Raw genomic sequence first — 25,380 nt, 5'->3', positions numbered from 1 at the left:
TGTGGCACTGGCATATGGATACACATACAAATTAATGGAATAGAATTCAAAGCACAGAAATAAACCGAATGATTTTTCAACAAGATGCCAAGACCATTCAACGGAGCAGGCAGCGGGGTGGGGTGGGATAGTCTTTTTAATAAATGGTACTAGAACAAATGGATAGACATATGCAAAAAAACAAAATGGGAGGCTTACTTCACACATAACAAAATTAACTCAAAATGGATCAAAGACCTAAATTTAAGAGATAAAACTACCGAACACTTAGAAAAAGAATAAATCTTTATGATCAGGAATTTGGTAAGAGTCTTAAACATGATACCAAAAGCATAAGGAACATTAGAAAAAATAAACTAGACATCACCAAAATTAAAAACTTCTGTAGGGGCGCCTGGGTGGTCAGTGGGTTAAGCCATTGCCTTCGGCTCAGGTCATGATCTCAGGGTCCTGGGATCGAGTCCCGCATCAGGCTCTCTGCTCAGTGGGGAGCCTGCTTCCCTCTCTCTCTCTGCCTGCCTCTCTGCCTACTTGTGATCTCTCTCTGTCAAATAAATAAATAAAATCTTTAAAAAAAAAAAAAAAAAACTTCTGTAATAGGACATCACCAAGAAAGTGAAAAGACAACCAACAGAATGGCAGGAAATATTTGTAAATCATGTATCTAATAACAAGGATTTAATATAAAAAATATGTAAACTAAAAAAAAAAAAAAACCAACAACAAACAAATCTTTACAACTCACTGATAAAAAGACAACCCAATTTAAAAGTGGACAAAGGATATAAATAAATATTTCTCCAAGGAGGATATAAAAAGGGCCAATAAGCAGAGGAAAAGATGTTTGACATCATTAGTCATCAGAGAAATATAAATCAAAACTACAATGAAATACCACTTCATAGAAACTAGGAGGGGTAAAATCAAAAAGTCAGAGAATATCAAGTGTTGGAAAGGAGGCAGAGAAACTGGAACCCTCATACACAAATGCAGATGTAAAATGGTACAGTCATTATGGAAAACAGTCTAGTAGTTTCTCAAACAATTATAGAGTTACCATAAACTGAGCATGTCCACTCCAAAATATATACACAAGAGAACTGAATACCCAAAACTTACACATGAATACTTTCCAGAGAATATACTCATAACAGCCAACAGGTGGAAAAAATCCAAATGTATTATCAGTGGACAAATGGATAAACAAAATGTGAAGTATTATTTGGCCACAAAAACAAATTAAATACCAATATATGTATGAACCTTGAAAACACTGGTAAGTGAAAGAAACTGGTCACAAAAGACCACATATTACATGAGACCATTCATATAAAAATCCAAAAACAGAAAGTAGATTAGTGGTTGCTTAGGGCTGGAGAGGCTGTCATAGGGAGTAGAGAATGATAACTAAAGGTTACAGGGTTTCTTTCTGAAGTGATGAAAATGTTCTAAAATTAACTGTGGTGATGGTCACACATATCTGTGAATTTACTAACTACTACTAAACTGTCACTTGAATGGTTATTTGAATGGTATATAAATTAAAACTCAATAAGCTTTTTTTTAATTCCAAGCATTTTTAAGAAAGAAAACACTGCAATTCTTTCTCAAAAGCACATAATATTAAACTAAAGCCTAACAAAGACTGTACACAAAAAGAAAACTACAGACCAACTTCCCAAGACTGCAATACGTAATCAATTCCTCATACTGGGATAAATTGGAAAAATATTTAAATGTAGAAAATGTGAATCATAACTAAAAATCTAGAAGCATTAAAGACTACACTGATAAATTCAACTATATAAAAACAAAAAAAGATCCATACAGCATAAGTCCTCATAAATAAAGTTAAAAGACAAGCAAACTGGGAGGAAAATCCCTGCAAATCATGAAACACACACAGGGTTTGCTAATTATCCTGATATAGTAAAATTCCCAGAAATTGTTAAGAAAAATACCACAGCAGAAGTATGGACAATGAATACAGATTGTACACAAAAAAATGAAATACAAAGGGCTCTCAAACATAAAGAGTTTTTCAAACTCACTCTCAATATGAGAAATGAAAATAAAACAACACAGAGAAAATGAAATATGTTAAGTATAAATGTAACAAAACTTGTACAGGATTTGCATACTGAGAACTGTGAAACACTGATGAAAGAAGTGAAAGAAGACCTAAATAAATGGAATGCCACACTCTGTTCATGAACTGGATAACTCAACATGATGTCAATTCTTTCTAAACTCATCCAGAAGTTTAATGTAATTCCTAGGAAATCCCAGTAAGGTATTACTGTACACAGATACATTTAAGCTTAAATTAGAAAGGCAACAAAACTAGAATAGCTAAAATAATTTTGAAATAGAAAAATAAAGTGGAAGGAGTCACTCTATCTACATTAAAGCTTACTATATAGCTATAGTAATCAAGACAGTATGGTCCTAACAAAGAGAGAGATACAAAGATCAATGAAACAAATGGAGTACCTAGAAATAAACCCACACAAATATGCCCAACTGATTTCTGACAAAGGTGTCAAAGCAATTCAGTAGAGTATGACAGCCTTTTCAACAATGGGCACAGAAGCAACTATATCCACAGGCAAAAAAATTAACCCTGACTTAAACCTCACATACTTTATATGAAAATTAACTCAAGGGGCACCTGGGTGGCTCAGTGGGTTAAAGCCTCTGCCTCCAGCTCGGGTTGTGATCTCGGGGTCCTGGGATGGAGCCCCGCATCGGGCTCTCTGCTCAGCGGGGAGCCTGCTTCCCTCCCTCTCTCTCTGTCTGCCTCTCTACCTACTTGTGGTCTCTGTCAAATGAATGAATAAAATCTTTAAAAAAAAAAAAAGTTAACTCAAAATAAACTATGGCTTAGATACTAAAAAAAAAAAAACCTGTAACAAACCATAAGAGACTCTTAATCTCACAAAACAAACTGAGGGTTGCTGGGGGGTGGGGGGTAGGGACAGCTGGGTTATGGACATTGGGGAGGGTATGTGCTATGGTGAGTGCTGTGAAATGTGTAAGCCTGACAATTCACAGACCTATACCCCTGGGGCAAATATTACATTATGTTAATAAAAATAATTAAAAATATATAAAACTTTTAGAGAAAAATGCTAAAATCTAGAGCTATGCAAAGTATTTTGAGTTGATACCCAAGACATGATCCATAAAAGGAAAAACTGATAAACCAGACAGAATCAAAATCTAGTATGAATGAACAACTCAGAGCTATTAGTGGAATTTTATTAATAACATATTCCTTGTATACCTATGATGGTTAGACTTCCTAAAGAATCATGGCATAAGACTCCACAGTTGAGGCTTAAGGCATATGGGGAAAATAGGGTTAGCAGACAGATTTTTGAGTCAATCTAGAAAAGCTTTTATAAGCATTTCACATAGAGTAAAAGTAAATCCAGACAACATAATAAGTATATAATATCATACAGCTTTTATGAGCTATACTAGAATTTGTGTGATTAATTACATCTTGCTCACTAGAAATTTTTTAATATCTCCTACCCCTGCTATTCAAAAGAGATAATTAAAAATTAATTTTTGGAATAAGACAAGCATCACCTTGACACCAAAACCAGAAAAAGATACCAGGAGGGAAAAAAAAAAAAGAACTACAGGCCAATATTTCTGATGAACAAAGACACAAAAATCCTCAACAAAATACTAGCAAACTAAATCCAACAATACATTTTAAAAAATCATTCACCACAATCAAGTGGGATTTATCCTTGGTTTGCAAGGGTGATTCAATATTCACAAATCAATCAACATGATACATCACATCAATAAAAGAAAGGATAAGAACCATATAATCATTTCAGTAGACAAAGCAAGAGCATTTGACAAAGTATAATGTCTATTCATGGTAAAAGCTTTCAATAAAGCAGGTTTAGAGCGAAGTTCAACATTATAAAGACCAACTATGAAAAACCCACAGCAAAAATCATACTCAATGGGGAAAAACTGAGAGCTTTCCCCCTAAGTTCAGGAACAAAACAATGTTGTCTACTCTCACCACTTTTATTCAACATAGAACTGGAAGTCCTAGCCACAGCAATCAGACAACAAAAAGAAAAGGCATCTAAATCGGTAAGGAAGAAGTCAAACTTTCACTATTTGCAGATGACATGACACTGTATAGAAAACCTAAAAGACTCCAAAAAAAAACCCTGCTAGAACTAATACATGAAGTTAGAAAATTCACAGGATACAAAAATCAATGTACGGAAATCTGCTTTATTCCTATATGCCAATAACGAAGCTGCAAAAAAGAAAGAAAGAAACAATCCCATTTGTAACTGCACCAAAAACAATAAAATACCTACGAATTAAACTAACCAAAGAGGCAAAGTGTTATATTTTGAAAATGTAAAACACTGATGAAAGAAATTGAAGATGACACAAAGAAATGGAAAGACATTTCCATGTTCCTGGACTAAGAGCCCAAATGTTGTTAAAATGTCTATACTACCCAAAGCAACACATTTAATGCAATCCCTATCAAAATACCACCAGCATTTTTCACAGAGCTAGAACAATCCTAAAATTTGTATGGAACCACAAAATCCCCAAATAGCCAGAACAATCTTGAAAAAGAAAAGCAAAGCTGGAGGCATCACAATTCCAGATTTCAAGTTATAATACAAAGCTGTAGTCATCAAAGCAGTGTGGTACTGGCACATAAGGACACCTGGGTGGCTCAGTGGGTTAAGCCTCTGTCTTCGGCTCAGATCATGATCTCAGGGTCCTGGGATAGAGCCCCCATCGGGCTCTCTGCTCAGCAGAGAGCCTGCTTCCCCTCTCTCTCTGCCTGCCTCTCTGCCTACTTGTGATCTCAGTCTGTCAAATAAATAAATAAAATATTAAAAAAACAAAACAAAACAAAAAAAGACACAAAGATCACTGGAACAGAACAGAAAACCCAGAAATAAACCCCTTAAACAAATGGTCAATCAATCTTTGACAAAGCAGGAAAGAACATCCAATGGGGAAAAGACAGTATCTTGAACAAATGGTATCGGGAAAACTGGGCAGCAACACACAAAAGAATGAAACTGGACCACTTTTGGGGCACCTGGGTGGCTCAGTCGGTTAAGTATTTGCCTTGGGCTCAGGTCATGATTCTGGGTCATGGGAATGATCCCTACATCAAGCTCCCTGCTCAGCGGGAGCCTGCTTCTCCCTCTGTTCCCCCACTGGTGCTTGCTTTCTCTCTCTCTCTCCCGTTCTCTATCTCAAATAAATAAATAAAATCTTTAAAAAAAAAAAATGAAAGAAAGAAAAAGAAACTGGACCACATTCTTACACCATACACAAAAATAAATTAAAATGGATTACAGACCTAAATGTGAGACCTAAAACCATAAAAATCCTAGAAGGGTACACAGGTAGTAACTTCTCTGATATTGGCTGTAGCAATTTTTTTTCTAGATAAGTCTCCTAAGGCAAGGGAAACAAAAGCAAAAATAACTTGGGGACTTCATCAAAATAGCAAGCTTCTGTATAGTGACAGTGAAGGAAACATCAACAAAACTAAAACCTATGGAATGGGAGAAAATATAATGATATCTGATAAAGGGTTAATAGCCAAAATATATAAAGAGCTTATAAAACTCAACACCTAAAAACCAAATAATTCAACTAAAAAATGGACAGAAGACATAAACAGACATTTCTCCAAAAAAGACATCTAGATGGCCAAAAGACACATGAAAAAATGCTCATCATCACTTATCCTCAGGGAAATGCAAATCCAAACTACAATGAGATAACACCTCACACCCACCAAAATGGCTAACATCAAAAATACAACAAACAACAGGTGTTGGCAAGGATGTGAAGAAAAAGGAACCCTTGTGCACTCCTGTTGGGAATGCAAACTGATGCAACCACTGTGGAAGACAGTATGGAGGTTTCTCAAAAAGTTAAAATAGAACTACCTTATGATGTAACAATCGTACTATTGGGTATTTACCCAAAGAATACAAAAACACTAATTTGAAGGGATACATATACCCCTGTGTTTACTGCAGCATTATTTTCAATAGCTAAACTATGGAAGTAGCCAAAGTGTCCACTGATAGATGAATGGAGAAGGAAGACATTATGTGTGTGTATACGTGTGTTTGTGTGTGATGGAATATTATTCAGCCATAAAGAAGAAGAATGAAATCTGGCCATTTACAACAACACGAATGGAGCTAGAGAACATAATGCTAAAAAAGTCAGTCAGCTGGACAAAGACAAATATTGCAGGATTTCCCTGAAATGTGGAATTTAAGAAACAAAGCAAATGAGCAAAAGGAAAGAGAGAGAAGCAGAGGGGGAGAAAGAAACTAAGAAACAGACTCAACTACAGAGAACTGATGGTTGCCAGAAGGGAGGTGAGTGGGGGAATGAGTGAAATAGGTAATGGAGATTAAGGAGTGCACTTGTGATGAGCACCAGGTGATATATGGAACTGTAGAACCACTATATTGTACACTTGAAACTAATACAATGTATGTTAACTAATGAGTTAAAATAAAAACTAAAAAAGAAAGAAAGAAATCCTGCCATTTGCAACAATGTGGATGGGCATTGAGGGCATTATGTTAAGTGAAATAAGACAGAGAAAGACACATACTGAACGATTTCACTTACATGTAGAATCTTAAAAAAACAAACAGAAAAAAGACTCACAGATACAAAGAATATTGGTGGTTGCCAGAGGCAGGGATGGAGGGCTGGCCAAAATAGGTAAAGGTGGTCAGAAGGTATAAAATTCCAGTTATAAGATAAATAAATCCTAAGCATGTAACCTATAGTATGGTGGCTATAGTTAACAATACTTTACTATATTTGAAAGTTGCTTAGAGAATAAATCTTTTTTTTTTTTTAAGATTTTATTTATTTATTTGTCAAGAGCGAGTGAGCACAGGCAGAGTGGCAGACAGAGGTAGAAGGAGAAGCAGGCTCCCCACCAAGCAAGGAGCCCGATGTGGGACTCGATCCCAGGATGCTGGGATCATGACCTGAGCCGAAGGCAGCCACCGAGCCACCCAGGCGTCCCGCTTAGAGAATAAATCTTAAAAGTTCTCATCACAAGAAAAAAAATATGATTATGTATAATAATGAATGTTGACTAAACTTGCTGTAATCATTTTGAAATATATACATAGATCACTATGTTGTACATCTATAATACAATGTTTGAAATATGTCAGGCATATATCAAAAACTAATAACAAAATGTTCCTATCAAAAAATAAAACAAATGAAACTGAAAATGCTGGCATCTTCAAACACTTCTTTTACCACCAAATAAAGTCCAGATTCATTGGAGGAAGAAAAAAGGCCATTTCTATTTCTTAAAGATATAAAGTATATTAAGAGTCTTTCTAATTTCCCTGTGTTTGAATCCCCATCCTACCTGCTTTTCTATTCATACTTTTTTTAAAAAAAAGAATTTATTTATTTATTTGACAGAGAGAGAGACACACAACGAAAGAGGGAAGACACAGGGGGAGTGGGAGAGGGTGAAGCAGTCTTTCAGCAAGGAGCAGGCTTCCAGCAAGGAGCCTGACACGGGGCTCGATCCCAGGACCCTGAGATCATGACCTGAGCTGAAGGCAAAACGCTTAACAACTGAGCCACCCAGTTCACCTCTATTCAATACTTTATGATTCAATAACTTAAACTAACTGACTCCTACTCCTGAGTTCCCACTGTCCTAGAGATGCTTTCAATAAACTCCCAAATTATTATTCCACAAACTTTATTGTACACAGTGTCTTATAATCCTAGCGCTTCTGCTCATACCATTTTATGCCAAATTCATAATACAGCATTCTAACACAAAACTCCAGACTAATTTTTCAATTGCCTACATTCTATAACCCCAATACATCCAGAATATAATTCTAAAATCTGGGTTTGCTTCCTCAGCTTCCTTACCTCCCTGGAGAGTTCAATGAAAATAACTTCCTGCTGAGCAAATTGCTTTTTTTCTCATTTCTATGCCCAAGCTCTACTTCTTTATATAAGTATTTGCAACAGGAGGCTCTCAAAACATATTTTGGAATTTAAATTCTGGTGCTTGAGGAAACTGTATATCCATATATACTCATAGTCTTCAGAGAAGCAGTGACTAGGGAAGAATTATATCTTATAAACATTTTCCAGTTACCTGACTCCTGTTTGATTTGAATAGTTGGCTTGATACCCGGTGGCAAAGGAGACTGCTGAGGTTGCTGCTGATGAGATACTGGTGCAGGCTGGCCCACATGTTGCTGTGTCTGCTGCTGCACTTGATGTAACTGCTGCTTAGGAGATTGTTGATGCTGTTTAGGAAACTGTGCAAGAATCTGAGTTGGGGTGCCCACTAAACTTTTGGGGGAAGGAAGCCTGGTTGATGCCATTTTGATCGCTGATGTAGACACACCTGCAAAAGAGTAGGGAGCAAAGAATTTATTTAATAGCAAAGCATACTTAAAGCTACTTCTTGTAGTAGATAATAAAGACTAGGTAAATCAATAAAAACAATGATCAAGCACCTGTTAAGTGTCATACATAATATGTGGTGTTTTACATATTTGATACACAGTCCTCAAATTTGGCAAGGAAGGTGTCATTGCTCTCACACTTGAAAATACTGATGTCCCCTTGGTGAACAGTAGAGTAAAAGAGAGAAAATAACAGGAGGAATACTCACATGTCTCTCAATAAATTTTCTTTTGAAAAACACAAGTTCTTAGTGTGAATAATATAAGAACACAGCAAACTAAGTTTTGAATCTTATTTGTGATACATTTTTAAAATACTACTTTTCAGGTTCTAGCAAGTCAATTTAAACAAGGCCAGAGAAAATATTTCACACTGAAACATTCATCTTTTGAACTACTCAGCATAGCAAAGCAGTTTTCCTATATCTCATTTCTGATGATCTATAAATTAAAGTCATTGCTTGAGGGACGCCTGGGTGGCTCAGTTGGTTAAGCAGCTGCCTTCGGCTCAGGTCATGATCCCAGCATCCTGGGATCGAGTCCCACATCGGGCTCCTTGCTCCGCAGGGAGCCTGCTTCTCCCTCTGACTCTGCCTGCCACTCTGCCTGTGCTCACTCTTGCTCTCTCTCTGACAAATAAATAAATAAAATCTTAAAAAAAATAAAGTCATTGCTTGAGAACTCTAACTGGGTCATTAAGTAATCTGTGAAAAATTACAAGCGGGTATACTCAATATATCCATAGCAAAACAATTCTGATGACATAAGGTATTAAGACACTGCTTCTCAGTCAATGCTAATATTAGTAGCATGCATAGATAAGTACCAGTAACGTACACTAACGATGTACAAGTTTGAGAGAAATCCTTCCCTCTCCCAGATACTTCTCAAGTAATTCTCTTAAAATTCTCAACTACATAACAGGATGATTATCTGTAAATGATTTAATCTTCCTAACAACCTGGAATATAACTCATCAACTTTTTGAGCATTGCTGAAATGAAATGAACAGCATAAATTTATTAGCCCAATTGCCAAATTCTTGGGCTATTTCATACTTTCTTCTCCCACACCTCCCATTATGACAATTACATTGCATTATAGAAAAAATGTTAAATACTATCATGTTCCTATGTAAAATGTTTCTGGAGAATGATAACGATGGAAAAGAAACCTCGGGAAGTCATTCTAATTCCTGGGGCCTCAGCTCCTGCATCTGATAATTTTCCTTACCCTGCAAGTCTCTAAAGGTTGCTGTGTGGATCAGGTGAAATCACAGACTAAGAACTATTTTAAGAGACTAAGAGTGTAATCAGAATCACCTGGGCTTATCCACATTACCTACACATTCTCCCACCTCACCCAAACCCATCCCTCCCCAAATACTAGTATTTGACAAGTTTGTGTTACATTGCTTAGCTGTGCTGAACGAGATTATCTCTGGAGCCCCATTCAGCACCAACATTTTATGACTCCATGAATATAAAATTTTATATTAGTGAATGATATTATTTCTAAACTATTTAAAAGCTCTAACCTTTATATTGAATCTATAATGAACTCTTATACTGAGATAAATTGTGTACATGGGAAACTCCCTCTGTTCTCCATAGTTTTTTATAGTGTAAGTATGTGATGTAAAAGCAGTTAGGATAACTTTAGAATCAGAGAACTATGTCCAAATCGTGCCTTCAACACATAAACACATTAACAGCTGTATGACCTGACTGAAGTACTTAATCTGAGAATGTTCATTCAGTAAAAATTTACTGAGCACATACTTCATGCTAGTTCCTTGGGACCATATTGTATTCATAAAACAGTCCTTACCTTCAGAAAGGTTACAAGAGAAGATAATCAAATGACTATACAAATCTATTACCATAAACTGTAATGAAGACTATTTTTGTTTTAAATAAGTGAAATGTCCTCTTCCTTCGGCCCTTTGTTTCCCAAACAATTCAGCACTAAAGCTATCAGCTGGTGCAAAGCAAGATGAACAACTAGGCAACTAAAGAGAAGAGTAGCTTAGCATGAAATGTTAGAGCTCACTGCAGAAATGGGGCTAGCATGGGAATCAGGAGAGGATGAGGAGGGTGTCCATGCTGGGGAAGTTCAGGAGACAGCACACATGTAGAGCTAGAGCCCAAGCAAGTGAGTGTGAGCCACCTAACAAACAGACCCAAAGCTTTAGCAGAATGTCCACTGGAAGGGGTAGCTAAGGTAGTATCAGAATCCAAACTAAATGAAAAGGCCTTCTGGGTGGGAGGAAAGCCAGCCATAGGTATTAGAGCTGAGAAGGATGAGACTGGCATCCATGCAAAAGAGTGTCAGAAATAGGTGGGGTGATGCAGGAGTCTACAGGATGTCAGAGCCTGAGTGGAGTGAGAGGTACTGCATGGTGGTGGGGCAACAGCAACAACAGACTGGTTGCATACTGGGAACTGACAAAATAAGTCAATATATGGAAGACAATGGAAGTCAGGTTTTTCACTATCAAAGAAGGGAAAAGAAAAAACTAGAGCTGTTTGGTTGAAATTAGATTTATCAGTATGAACCCACAGTTTTCAATATACAGAAATATAGATATAAATATGTGTACATATAAATGTACACACATATCAGTAGCATATCTAGTACTCAGATTCTTACTTTCCACTAATGGAATCAGGGTTCCTTGGAAAAATGGCTGACCCCAGGGCTAGAGGAGGAAAAGTACAAAATGAGCTTGGTAAATATAAGACTTTTTACTCCTCTTTTATTATATCTTTAACAGAAAACTGTCTAAAGCAAAAATAATAACAATGCAATGTGGGGTTTGTAATGTAGAGAATTAAGATGCAGGACAACCATAGCACAGGATGAGATATAAAATAGAAGTGTACTATTCTAAGATTCTAACGCAATATGGGAAGTGGCATATTCCTTCAAGACAGACTGTTACAAATTAAAAATGCAAAATGTAAGCTCTAGAGCTCAGTTCTCAACCAAGAGCAGCTTGCCTCCTCCTACTTCCACAGGTGGCAATCTGGAGACATTTTTCATTGTCATGACGGGCTACAACTACTGCTATTTATTTAGTAGGCAGAGGTCAGAAATGCTATAGAACATCCCATAATACACAGGTTAGCCCCTCACAGTAAAGAATTATTCGGCCCAGAATGTCCATATGTGACAGTTGAGACCCCAACTCTACTACTATTTAAAAAGTATCTATAAAAAAAGTATACATACACACACACACACAGAGCTAAGAAACCAATGGAAGAGATAAAATAAAATCTTTTTTTAGAAAAAAAATCAATAAATCCAAAAGATGAGAAAAGAGGGAAAAGGAAACAAAGAGCAGAAAGGATGAATAAAAACAATTCTCAAGATAGAAGAACTTGAACTCAATCATATTGATAATTACATTAAATATAAACAGACTCAGTAATTCAATTAAAAGGCAGAGGTGGTCATGGATTTAAAAAACTAAGCCTTAGCTCTATAATGTTCATAAGAGATACATTTTATTTATTTACTTAATTTTTATTTATTTTTATTTTTTTATTTTTTTTTAAAGATTTTATTTATTTATCAGAGAGAGAGAGGGAGAGCGAGGGAGCACAGGCAGACAGAATGGCATGCAGAGGCAGAGGGAGGAGCAGGCTCCCTGCTGAGCAAGGAGCCCGATGTGGGACTCGATCCCAGGACGCCGGGATCATGACCTGAGCCGAAGGCAGCTGCTTAACCAACTGAGCCACCCAGGCGTCCCTTTACTTAATTTTTAAAGAGATTTTATTTTTAAGTAACCTCTATACCCAGCGTAGGGCTCAACCTTACAACTCCACGATCAAGAGTCACATGCTCTGACTGAGCCAGCCAGGCGCCCCAAGAGATGCATCTTAAACACAAAGGACAGATGGGTTAAAAGTAAAAGGATGAAAAAAGATATATCATGCAAACACTACTTACAAGAAAGTTGCATGGCTACATTAATATCAGGAAAGGTAGACATCAAAACAAGAAATATCATCAGAGAAAAAAGGCAACATTTTATAAAAAGGGGGTGATTTCATCAAGAAACAAGTCAAGGGGTGCCTGGGTAGCTCAGTGGGTTAAAGCCTCTGCTCTCGGCTCAAGTCGTGATCCCAGGGTCCTGGGATTGAGCCCCACATTGGACTCTCTGCTCAGCAGGGAGCCTGCTTCCTCCTCTCTCTCTGCCTGCCTCTCTGCCAATTTGTAATCTTTATCTGTCAAATAAACAAATAAAATCTTAAAAAAAAAAAAAAAAAGAAAAGAAAAAGGGGCGCCAGGGTGGCTCAGTGGGTTAAGCCTCTGCCTTCAGCTCAGGTCATGGTCCCAGGGTCTGGGATCGAGCCCCGCATCGGGCTCTCTGCTCAGCGGGGAGCCTACTTCCTCATCTCTCTCTCTCTGCCTGCCTCTCTGCCTACTTGTAATCTCTGTCAAATAAATAAAATCTTTAAAAAAGAAAGAAAGAAAGAAAGAAAGAAAGAAACAAGTCAAATACACTTCACTAATAAAAAGGCAGAAATCCTAAATGTGCATGGACCTAATAAAAGAGATCAAAATACAGGAGATGAAACTGATAGTGCTGTAAAGAGAAATGCACAAGGCCACAGTTACAGCTGAAGTTATTTACACTCCTCTCTCAGTAACTGATATTACAAGTAGACCAAAAAAAAAAAGATTAAAAAAAGGGTATCTGAACAATTCTTTTAACCAATTTAACCTCATTGACATGTAAAAGACCAAATAAAAAGTCAATTCTTCTAAAACCATTTACAAATAATCTAATGCAGTATATACTTCTTTCTAGTTGCCCGGTTAATATTCTTTCTCCTCTGCCTTTTGTCCTTTCTAACAAAAACCCATTTTCTCCCCTCAAAAGGATCCACCTTCCTGGGTACTGACATTTATTTTATGGAGGACCCCAAACCAGCCCTAAAGGGCAATTTCTAACTGATCTAAGCCAGTCATGATGGCTCCACTACTCTTGCCAGGAAGTAATTTAGGGTAGGGTGTATGACACAGTTGTGGCCAATAAGACGTAAGTTCCTTCTCCTGGGAACTTCTGGGAAAGGTATTCTCTTTCCTAAGACAGATTCACAAAAGGGTACTACTGATTGTCTCTTCTTTCTGTGCCTGCTGTCATATCTGGATGCAATACATGAAATTGCTGCACTCATTCTGCATGATGTGAGCTACCTGAAAAAAAAGCTGACATACAAGGAAAGCCTAGAAAAAACTTCTTGATGGCTTCAGTGAGCTATTTAACTTAACTGGGGGCACCTGGGTGGCAACTATCTTCGGCTCAGGTCATGATCCTGGAGTCCCAGCCCTGACTCCTGTATCAGGCTCTCAGTCCATAGGGTGTCTGCTTCTCCATCTGACCCTCTCCCCTCTCATGCTCTCACTCTCCCTCTCTCAAATAAATAAAGAAAATTAAAAAAAAAAATAACTTAATTGGAACTTCTCTGCTTCTGAACTTTTGGTTTTATGAGATAATAATAAGATAAAAAATTTATTATTAAAAACCAATTGCTGGGGTGCCTGGGTGGCTTAGTCAGTTAAGCAGCTGCCTTCGGCTCAGGTCATGACCCCAAGCTCCTAGGATCAAGCCCAGCATCGGGCTCCCTGCTCAGTGGAGAGCCTGCTTCTCTCTCTCCCTGCCTGCTGCTCTGCCTTCTCATGCTATCTCTCTGTCAAATAAATAAACAAAATCTTTGAGGAAAAAAAAAATTGCTCAGATTTATATGAAGTCATTCAATTGCTTATCAAATTTTGCAATTCAGTTTATGTATTAATAACCCAGAGCTCCAAAACAATCAAACATCTGAATGCCAAAAGAATACAGGCAACAGTGAATAGCACTGAAGCAAACATAATAGGCCATATTTGAAGACATTAAATACAGTTCAGGCTACACAGGTATCTGAATAAACACGAACTGCTTGGAGTTTTAACATGAGCCCCAAAGAAAGAATGAAGCCAAAAACACACTAAAAAAAAAAAAAAATCATTTAAGTGGAGAGGAAAGAAGGTATATAGCTTTAAAAATCTTATCTGTGTTTTGTTGTATAGAGATTAAAGGAAAAAAAACTAGTATTAAACAACTGACTGATTAAACAGTATGCCGTTCAAAATTTTTTTTAATCCTAGAAATTACACTCCTTCCCAACTTTTATGAATAGGAGGAACAAAGACTTAACAGTGGAAACGTACTAGTAAAATATTCTAAGATAATATAGTTCAAGGAACTAAAATATAATATTTAGCAACCTCTCCCCCAAAATTCCGTCCCTCAGGGAGCTTGGGTGGCTCAGCTGGTTAAGTGTCTGACTCTGGCTTGGGTCACGATCCCACAGGTCTGGGATCAAGCCCTGAGTGGGGTTCCTGGCCAGTGGGGACTCTGCTTCTCCCTCTCATTCCCCCTTTGTGCTCTCTGTCAAATAAATAAATAAAATCTTTAAAAAAAAAAAAAAAAAGAAAAGAAAAACTCACACAGTACTTATAAAAAATAATTTCCAACCCTCTGATTTGATAATCCTGCTCCTGAAAACTGATTTTAAGAGAGGGCTCAATTAAATTCACAAAGATATTTGCTATAGGTAAATCTATAATATCAAAATCTAGAAATACTCTAAATACCCAACATTGAGAGAATTTAATAAACTACAATAGAAAGAGAAATATTAAATAGCATTGAAAATAATTAGGGTATTTAGAAAAATAGAAGAATGTTATGAAGAAAGTATAATACCAAAGGGAGTATGAGTTACTAATTCTAAATAAATAAATAATTTATTCACATGGGTAAAAATGCATTAATACATAAAATGGAAAGTTCTATTGTGATACAGTGGTAGGATTACTGATGGGCTTTTATTCTCTGAAATTATTTAATCCATTAATACTTTGAGGTTTTAAAAAACTTAGGTGCTAAATGAGGATCATTTTGAAATGACAGGGTTGGGGGATTTCATAAGGGAAAGGATTTCATGAAACAGAAATGTTAAAACGGGAACTCCATTCAGGGAGACCCTAAAGAGAATCAATATAGTGAAGAAAACAGGAGTTTTCAGTGGAAACAATTGAAAGCAATATGTTACTCAGGTTGAGGTGGGGTCAAGGACATAAAATAAAAGGTCAGTGGGAGACAGATTCAGTTTTGGGTAAATAATTCATGAAGTCCACAAAAGAATATAAGTTGAAGAATGACATGAAAGAAAATTTCTCTCACCAAAATATGAGAAAAGACAATAGCATCAGGATTTATCTGAGAAGCAGGTAGAATAAAAAGTAGAAAGGTCACGGTAATCAACCTGTGTGGCTTATGAGGAACAAGAAGGGACACACATAACAGAAAAAGCTATGCAATCTACAGGAGAAAAAAGAAGAGGAATCAAATATGAAGCAGTCATCTAATAAACTTCTTTCCATGCACATAAAGCACATTTCACCATCATTTTGTATTACCAGCACCAGACTTAAAACCACCAAATTAAAAATTATCTCTTTCAACACTGAAGTGCACAGTATGTATCTGTATTTTACTTTCCATTAAACAGAAAGAGAAAATATAATTACGTACATACGTACTTACATATTTAAAAAACATAAAAACAAATAAAAAACTAATTAAAGGGGAAAAAAAGATTATTAAAAATGTTCAAATGTTCAATCAGTTAAGTGTTGGACTTCAGCTCAGGTCATGATCTCCGGGTCCTGAGATCAAGCCCCACTTAGGGGACAGTCTGTTTGTCCCTCTTCCACTCTGCCCCCTTCCCCCAATCGTGTTCTCTCTCTCTCAAATAAATAAATCTTTTTAAAAAAATATTCAATCCCACATCTCCCCAAAACAATCAGATTTAAATCTGATCAAGCTTCTTGATTTAACTACCAGTTTTATGGAAGGAAATACATGGAACAGGAGCACTTGTTAAACCACACCATGCAGATAAAAATCAATAAAATCTAGACTATGGGAAACTCTCATGAAAAATGACAGATTTCTTCAACAAATAAACTGCAAAGGGGGGGAAAAAAGGAAGACTTATAAAGTTTAAAAAGACATAACCATATCAATCAATGTATGGACTTTGGATCCCAATTTAAAAAAATTTTTTTACGCATGATCCAGGATACTTGGATAGGAACTGAATATTTTATTATATCAAGAAATTATTGTTAAAAATCCTAGGTGATAGTGGCATTGTGAGTTGTGATCTTTTTTTCAGGGATACATACTGAAGTATTTATAGTTGAAATTATATAATGTCTGGGATCTGCTTCCAAACATCCAGGTCAACGGTGTATGGAGGGAAATAACAGGTATAGATGAAATAAGACTGACCATATATTGTCCATCTCTGAAGCTGGGCAATGGGCTCATGGGGGTTCATTCTACTGGTCTCTCTACTTACATGTGATTGGAATTTTCCATAATAAAAAATGTTTTTAAGTCATCCTTCAAACTTTTATTTATTTATTTTTTTAAGATTTTATTCATTTATTTGAGAGAGAGAGAGCACAACCAAGAGAGCACAAGCAGGGGAAGCAGCAGAGGAGAGGAAGAAGGAAACTCCCCGCCGAGCAGGAAGCCTGATATGGGGCTTGATCCCAGGACCTTGAGATCACAACCTGAGCCAAAGGCAGCCATTTAACTGACTAAGCCACCGAGGCACTCCTAAATCATCCTCTAAACTTTCAGATGACAAATCCCAAATAACCACTCTCATTGGCAAAATTTTAAGAATTCCCGTATTTGAAATTTAAGGGGTTCCTTTCCATCCCCTTGGCATAAACCAACCATAAGAACATACCCCCTACCTTTGGAGCCATCTCTACACTTTTAAACATGAAATCACCTACCAAGTTGCCGCCATTAAGACTCTTCCCCCCTTTACCACCAGCTGCCCTTATAAGACAGATACATCAACTCTGAAATAGCCTGTTTCTAGTCTGCAACAAAAGTAGACACTGAATACCCTTGTCCCCCAGTCAGCCACACAGAAGCTGCTACATTAGCCCTATAGTCAGAATGACAGCTCTGGTCTGTATATTACCACTTCCACTATTTACCTTTTTTAAAAGGAATTGCTTTAATTTTTTAGTAATATTTTAGTAATAGCTAAATTAAATATCTCAAAGACTCAAAAGAATCATAGTTTCCCTGAGTATCTGCATTCATGAGTTTATTTTTATAGCTCTCATGTTCTATCGAATTCCAGTGAATTTCCAAGAAACCTCTGAGATATTTTGTTCAATTCCCCAATAACTACCTGAAGCTCAAAAAGATACAGAATACTATAAGAAGCAAAGGAGAAAACAGGGAAGTCCTAAATTCCCAAGAGTTTCAGAGGATACCTAGAAAAAATAGTGTGAGAAATAGAAGAATGGAATATTCAATTTGCCTAATGATACTTCATTAGTAATGGGATTCCTGGGTGACTCAGTCTCTAAGTGTCTGCCTTTGGCTCAGGTCATAATCCCAGGGTCCTGGGGCATGGGGTGGTCTGCTCCTCCCTCTGCTAGGGCACACACTCTCTCTCTCTCAAATAAATAAATAAATAAAATCTTAAAAAAAAAAAAGATATTTCATTAGTGGCCAAGGGAACCCCCCTTTTATCTCAAGTAATAACATCTTCCTTTGGAAAAACAGTAATTCTTCTAATAGTTCAATAAAACTTCAACAAACTGTGTGATGAGTACTGGAAGGAAAAAATAATTATCAGTGGATGATAGTTTTGATACAAGGGTCACTCAGGTAAGGATAGAGGTGGCCGCCCCTTCTCTCACCTTCAGATTTTAAAATGAGGAATTTGGATCATGTTTGTAACTAACATTTTCAACAAACTTTCTGTATAAAAATTATTATAGTTTACCGCTATGCAAATAGAAAAGTTGGAATTTTTTTTAATTACTTAAAATAACAAATAAAAGAAAATTTCAAGACTACTATTTTCCCGTCCTTGATGGAGACATTAAATACGTGTAAGAGCCAGGAAATAATGACAGCTGCTTTCACATCCTAGCACTGGAGCTATAAAGTAAAGGAATACTGATGGCGTCACATCTATATAGCTTCTTCCTTGCCTACGCAGCTGCAGAGAACACACTATACATTACTATAACAATGATGAAAAATACTTCTGTTTTCCTATGCTAGTGCTTGCATTCACTACTAGCTCATAAACTAGGACACTTTCAAGTCCCACTCTATCTTTAGCTATGTATTGTTCAAGTAAAATTCAATGAAAACTAAAACTAAGTTGTATTCCATATTGTCTCTATGCTCCCTTTGATAGACCACAACCATGAGTGTGATTTCTGTACAGTACTTCTCTCCCATCCCCATCTTAAGACTCACTAGCACTATGAAAAAGATTACTGAAAGTGTGCTATCTGGCTTTCATAGGGAGGAAGACAAGGATATGGAAGAGAGCAAAACTTATTTAGACTAATATGGAACTAAGATTTCCACATTTCCTTTCCTCTGGAATTATTAAGAAGCAATTGTTCTTCAGTTCAGCCTTAGCTCCTTTTAATATCTCCCATCATCTACCATAGAGAAAAACTTAGGAAGACTGAAGAAAAGGTGAATGTCATGTCCTTGAACTCATCCTCTTCCTCCTGCTTCTTATCAGTGGGTTACTTACTCTGAAAAAGTTGTATACTTAATGTTTCCCCTAAGAATCTTTTTTCTTTTTTTTTTTTAAATTTGGCAGACAGAGATCACAAGTAGGCAGAGTGGCAGGCAGAGAGAGGGAGGGGGAAGCAGGCTCCCCACTGAGCAGAGAGCCCGATGCGGGGCTCAATCCCAGGACCCTGAGATCATGACCTGAGCAGAAGGCAGAGGCTTTAACCCATTGAGCCACCCGGGCGCCCCCGCCTAAGAATCTTGAGTAAGACTGACTCGAAGAACACAGGTTTGAACTGTATGGGTCCACTCGTACACAGATTTATTCAATAAATACAGTACAGTATGAAAAATGTATTTTCTCTTCCTTATGATTTTAATAACATTTCCCTTTCTCTAGCTTAACTGACTGTAAGAATACAGTATTTGATGGCTACAACATATGAAATATATTGATTGTTAATCAATAAGGGTTCTGGTCAAAGGAGGCTATTAGTAGTTAAATTCTGGGGGAGTCAAAGTTATACATGGATTTTCAACTGTGCCAGGGGTCAGTGTTCTAACCCCCGTGTTGCTCAAAAGTCCATTGTAATTTCAAGTTCCTCATTTAAGAGCTGCTGATATAAAATGCAGGGATCCTCATACCCAAAGCAGAAAAATATACCCAGCTGGTTGTCTTTAAAATCCCCATACACCACAGGTATAGAATTACACAGCAGGTCACCACTCACCTTGTGCTACTGTTGACATGACCACGGATGGTGTGGAAGATACCACAGCTGTCACTGCAACTGTGTTAGGAATAGGTGATGGTGTAGAACTGCTGCTGCCACTGCTGCTACTACTGACCAGGGAGGACTGTGAAGCAGTTATAACCACTGGTGGCTTCTGGGTTGTGGAAGCAATGACTGATGTTGGTACAAGCTTAGTGACTGCTGCATAGTTATGGGATTTGGAGAGAATGTTGGGCACGAAGGTTGAGCTTGGTGATGTGGTCACTATAATAACCTAAGGAAGGAAAAATAAGTTATTTTTATGAACACACTATACTACTAATGTATCTAGACTCATAGTTACATATAATCTAAAAATAGCTTATGAAATATGAAGAAACAATTCACCAAAGAGAAATACACAACTAAAAATATGTGTAAACTTTCCTCTACTAGTAACCATCAAAATATGTTTAAAAGAAACAATTTTTACCAAGTATTTTTAAAAATAATGTTCAATGCTATGTAAGATACCATGAAATAAGCATTTCAATATACTGCTTAGGGAGTATAATGGGCACAATCTTTCTAGAAAGTAATTTGGATAATCATTCATTTATAAATATTTGTTGAGCATCTACTATGTGCCAGGCATGGTTCTAGATGCTGGGGATAGTGGAATGAACAAAGCAGACAAAGTTCATACTTTCATGGAGCTAAATTCTTATAGGCGGGGAAGAAAACAATAAACAAATTAGAAAATATATGTCACATATAGGTCATATAGAGATAAATGGAACAGACACTAAGTAGGGTAGGAAATAAAGAATACTGGGAGTACTGTATTATTGTTTATACAGGAGTCCATGAAAATCTCTCTGGTAAGGTAACATTTGAGCAGAAGCTAGAAGCAGGTGTGTGAACCATGTTGCCACCTTGAAGAAGTGCTCCAATGGCACAGAAAACAGCAAATAAAAAGGCCCTGAGGCAGAAGCAAGTTTGGTATCTTCAATAAATTTCAAGGACTTAATGAATGGGACCGGAATTTAGGACACAGAGAGTAGTAGGAAATAGAATCAGGGATGTAATGGGAGACCAGATGATAAAAAATCATGTTGATGCTATATATCCTTGATATGATAAATGAAAATGGCACTTTATCAAGGTGGTCTGCCTTCCAAAAACCCCAAGCCCTAGTCTAATGATGAGAAAATATCAAATTCCAATAGTGGAGCCTCCTACAAAATATCTGACCAGTACTCTTTAAAATACTGGTCAAACGAAGTCTTGAGAAGCTGTCACAGACAAGCGAAGTCTTGAGAAACTTTCACAGCCAAGAGGAACCTAAGAAGACATGACATGTAAATGCAATGTGGTATCCTGTAAGAGAGAAATCTGAACAAACCATGGACTTTGGTTAATCTTAATGCATCGATACCAGTTCATTAATTACAACAAAGTACCACAGTAATATAAAATGTTAAGAACAGTGGAAACTGAGTATAGGGTATATGAGAACTCTCTGCACTATCTCCTCAATTTTTCTGTAAATCTAAAACTATTCCAAAAAATATTTTTTAAAAAGCATTACTGTCTGCTAGATGAAGAGTACAGTAGGGCAAGGTAGTAGAAAGAGGGAGACAATTAGGATGCTCCTGGAATAAAGCAAGCAGAGATGGTCGTGACCAAAGTGTAGCAGAAGTGATGAAAAGTAAACAGATTCTGAATATACTTAAAGATAAAATCAACAGGATTTGCTCATAGCTTGATACAGGGGAATGGAGGGGGGAAAAAAGAAGCAGGAAAGAGACTTCAAAGTTAGCCTGTGTGGCTAGAAAAGTGTATAAGACAGAGGGAGGCAAAAAATTTCAGATGAAAAAAACACAACAGAGCAAAGGACCTATAGCTGGAATCAGCTTGATGTATTTAAAAACAAAGAAAGTCAGTGTAGCAAAAACTATATAAAGCAAGGAGAGGTTGGTAAAGTAAGGAGAGGCCAGGTTATACTTATAAGCCAGAGTAAAGGATTTAAATTTTATACTAAGTACAACAGGAAGCCATAGGGGGATTTTTAAGTGAGGAAACAGCAAAATTTGATTTATATTTTAAAAGATGATTCTAGCTGTTATGTGGTGAGTGCCAAAAATGGAAGCAGTGAGACTAGTAAATAAACTGTTGCAGTAGAGCAGGCAGGAAATGATAGAGGCTGCCTGGACTAGGGTATTAATAGTGGAAATAAAGAGAAGTGATCACATGCAGATTCTTTTAAGAGGTAGAGTCAATAGGACTTGATATAGAGAAACTGTAGGCCTAAGGAAAATAACATAAACAAGATGAACTCCTAGAGCTAATGTGCATTAGCTAAATTTCAATCTCCCTAAAATTCTGTAACACAGACACTATTATTATCCCCATTTTACAGCTGAGAACACAAAAATCATTTACAAACCTACAGTATCACGGTTTTATTCTGGGTGGGCATAATGGTGGTATGGTGATTCCCAAAACAGAGCAGAGTTTCTTTTTGTTCTTTCACCAAAATTCCCTCTACCTATCTAGGGCAGAAAACTGTTTTGAAAAATCCGAAGAAATTAAGGGAGAAATTCTCTTTCATTTTCATATTAGTCCTAAAGAAGGCCTGATATTACATCAGTTGGTCAAAATTTACTGAGTATGTCTGCACTCAATACTGACACCTCAAAGATGACTATATCATCACTATTTTGTCTATATCATCATTATTATACATTTGCAGTATCATGGAGAATTATAAGACGTAACTACATATCCACTACTTTAAGCAGTTTGTCAATTATTTGATGAGTTTAGACAGATATCTAAGTCTTGACCAGCAAACATCTATATAGAGTTGACCAGTATACTTCTAGATAGACTTGGTCAGCAAATATCTATATAGCATTATTACAAAAACAATCAAAAGCTATCGTATAAACTGAGAAGAAATAGACAAAATGGTAAAAAGACCAGAAGTTTAAGAGTCAAATGAACCTGAGCTTAATTCTGCTTTGGCCACTGACAAATGGCAGGCCCCGGGACAGGTTAAAATCTCTGGACTCCTATTTTCATCTATAAAATAGGGATAATAATACCTACCTTGCAAATCATTACAAGGACTAAATGAGATAATGATGTGAAGCATCTAACATAGTGCTAGGCACATAGCAGGTGGTCAATATTTGGCAGTCAACAAACAGCAGTTATTAGATTACTACTACTATTCAGTAAAGGTGTAATGGATCAATTCAATCTGGAGATATATTTTATGTAGTCTTTTTTTGTTCCACTAAAAAATGTTATATATCTTTTATATATATACATATAAAATGCTATATATCTTTTCCCCAAATTCTGATACCCCTGAGAATCCAAAGAACTCATAGCTACTACCACAGTCAAACCAATTATAGTGGTAATGGTAATTAGGTTTCACATCTTCACATCTGCCAACTCTGAACTCATGGTAGTAGCTTCCTGGAGCAGCGTTTATAAGGACTCTGTGACACAGGTAAGGATTCACCAAGGCTTGGCAGGAAAGTATGCCACAGTCAATTAATAATGTCTGTCATGGGCAAGGAAGGGGAAGCATTCACACTTGTGTCAAATAATTCCCATGTTTAAAAACTAGAGTATCCATGTAGGCTTCTAACATGACAAAATTTCAGCAAAATAAATCTAGAAGTCCTTAAGAGCATTTTTTAGGCTATAGACAAATGATAAAATATATTTTAAGATTTCAGTCTGCATGTTGATTTCTGATCTGAAAGGGGGTTATCCAAAATTAGAGATCCACCTTAAAGAAAATGCACTTGTACTTTAAAGTTATGAATTACAACAGGGGAAATAAAGGGATTTTGAAATCAAGTGAACCAAACAGTGTTTATTCAGGCCATAATTCAAATTACTGACCTTCTAGCACTCACAAAAACTCCTTAAGAGTGCTGGGACTTGCACCCTAAGGATAAAATGAAAAATATCAATCAAGCACGTGAAAGCATAAAGCTATATTTTGTTGCTTTTTTCATATATAAGTGCTGTACCAATGTTATACTTAAAATGAAGGCACCATATTAACGTAGGTGGAAATATGTCTACCCTGAAAATATATGACCTATTTGAATTTGAATCAAGCCCACAAATTCATAAATAATTACACTTAATGTAAAGTCACTTTACCTAAAATAATTCCTAAGTTGACTTACATAGGATTTGTGAGAAATCAAAGGTGAATGCAATAATGAAAACAGCCTTACAGAGATTTTAAGAAAGTCCAATTACCCAGCAGAAGGAAAACAAAAAACAAACAAAAATCCCAAAGAAGATCTATTAGTGCTACCATACTCAGCCTGTCCAAGACCTAACAAAACCAATGGCACTGGGTACAAATGAAATCAAAGAGTATAGTTTTACCTCTCTGGAACATAGTAGATACTCAGTAAATATTTGTGGAATGAATGAGTTTTATTTTTAATTTAATTTGTTTTAAATGTTTATTTTTTAAGTACAGTAGGACAAATCTAAGGTTTTGAGCTTGGAATCTCCTGGTATGGTTCATATGACCATGAACCAAACAGTGTTTATTCAGGCCATAATTCAAATTACTGACCTTCTAGCACTGGAGATAAATAGGAGATAAATAGGAGATAAATAGGCTTATAAGCATCATATGTCGACAACTCGACTACCCATTCTCAATTGGCAATTCCGAAGAAAAAGCAAAAATAAAGATATGATAAAGTCATTGAAATCAAAACAAAACAAAAAATGCCAACTTTACTTACAGGTGAACCTTCCATCTTTTACAAATATTTTTATCTATGTCTATCTTCCAAAGAAGATTTGAAATATAAAAATGTTAAGGTGACATTTACTAAGCATTCATCGTATGTGCTATGTTAAGTCTCCATGAATCATCTTGTGTAATATTCCTGATAACTCTAGAAGTAAGTACTATGATCTTTGTTTTATATAGAAACTGAGGCTCAAGAGAGCTGGCAGAATCAGAACTAGGAATCAGATCTATTTATTCATTTTTTCATTCATTCATTCAACAAACATTAATAAACACCTTCTACGAGCTATTCTAAATACTAGGGAATACAGTGATGAATAAGATAAAGTTTCTACCCTCAGCAACATATGCTCTATGGGAGAAACAGGAAATGAATAAAAATATAATAGGTTACTAACTGGTTAGAAGTATAATAAATAAAAATAAAACAAGTAAAGAAACAGAAAGACATGATGGGAGATGGGTGCTCTTTCAGATATACTGGGATGCCTGGGTGGCTCAGTTGGTTAAGCGTCTGTCTTCAGCTCAGGTCATGATCCTAGGGTCCTGGGATCCAGTCCCGCATCAGGCTCCCTGCTTAGCAGGGAGCCTGCTTCTCCCTCTATCTGCTGCTCTGCCTATCTGTGCTCTATCTCTCTGTCATAAATTTTAAAAAATCTTAAAAAAAAAAAAAAAAAAAAAAAAAAAAAAAAA

At 36.5% G+C, this 25,380-nt stretch overlaps 1 protein-coding gene across 14 annotated transcripts in view; it reads right to left on the bottom strand.

The window, feature by feature from the left end:
* EMSY (EMSY transcriptional repressor, BRCA2 interacting) overlaps positions 1 to 25,380 on the bottom strand; it is a 90,926-nt gene that overhangs the window by 43,844 nt on the left and 21,702 nt on the right. For all 14 annotated transcript variants that reach the window (XM_059411225.1, XM_059411341.1, XM_059411311.1 and 11 more), the window contains 2 exons: positions 19,896 to 20,172; positions 8,204 to 8,458 (listed from right to left, as the gene is read on the bottom strand). In XM_059411225.1, the coding sequence (XP_059267208.1) occupies positions 8,204 to 8,458; positions 19,896 to 20,172 (532 nt within the window). The remainder of the gene's footprint in view (positions 1 to 8,203; positions 8,459 to 19,895; positions 20,173 to 25,380) is intronic.

This window comes from Mustela nigripes, chromosome 1 (genome assembly GCF_022355385.1).
Source record: "Mustela nigripes isolate SB6536 chromosome 1, MUSNIG.SB6536, whole genome shotgun sequence".
In the NCBI taxonomy this organism is placed as follows: Eukaryota; Metazoa; Chordata; class Mammalia; order Carnivora; family Mustelidae; genus Mustela; species Mustela nigripes.
The sequence above is the reverse complement of the archived record's forward strand: the minus strand, read 5'-3'. Positions and strand labels throughout refer to the sequence as shown.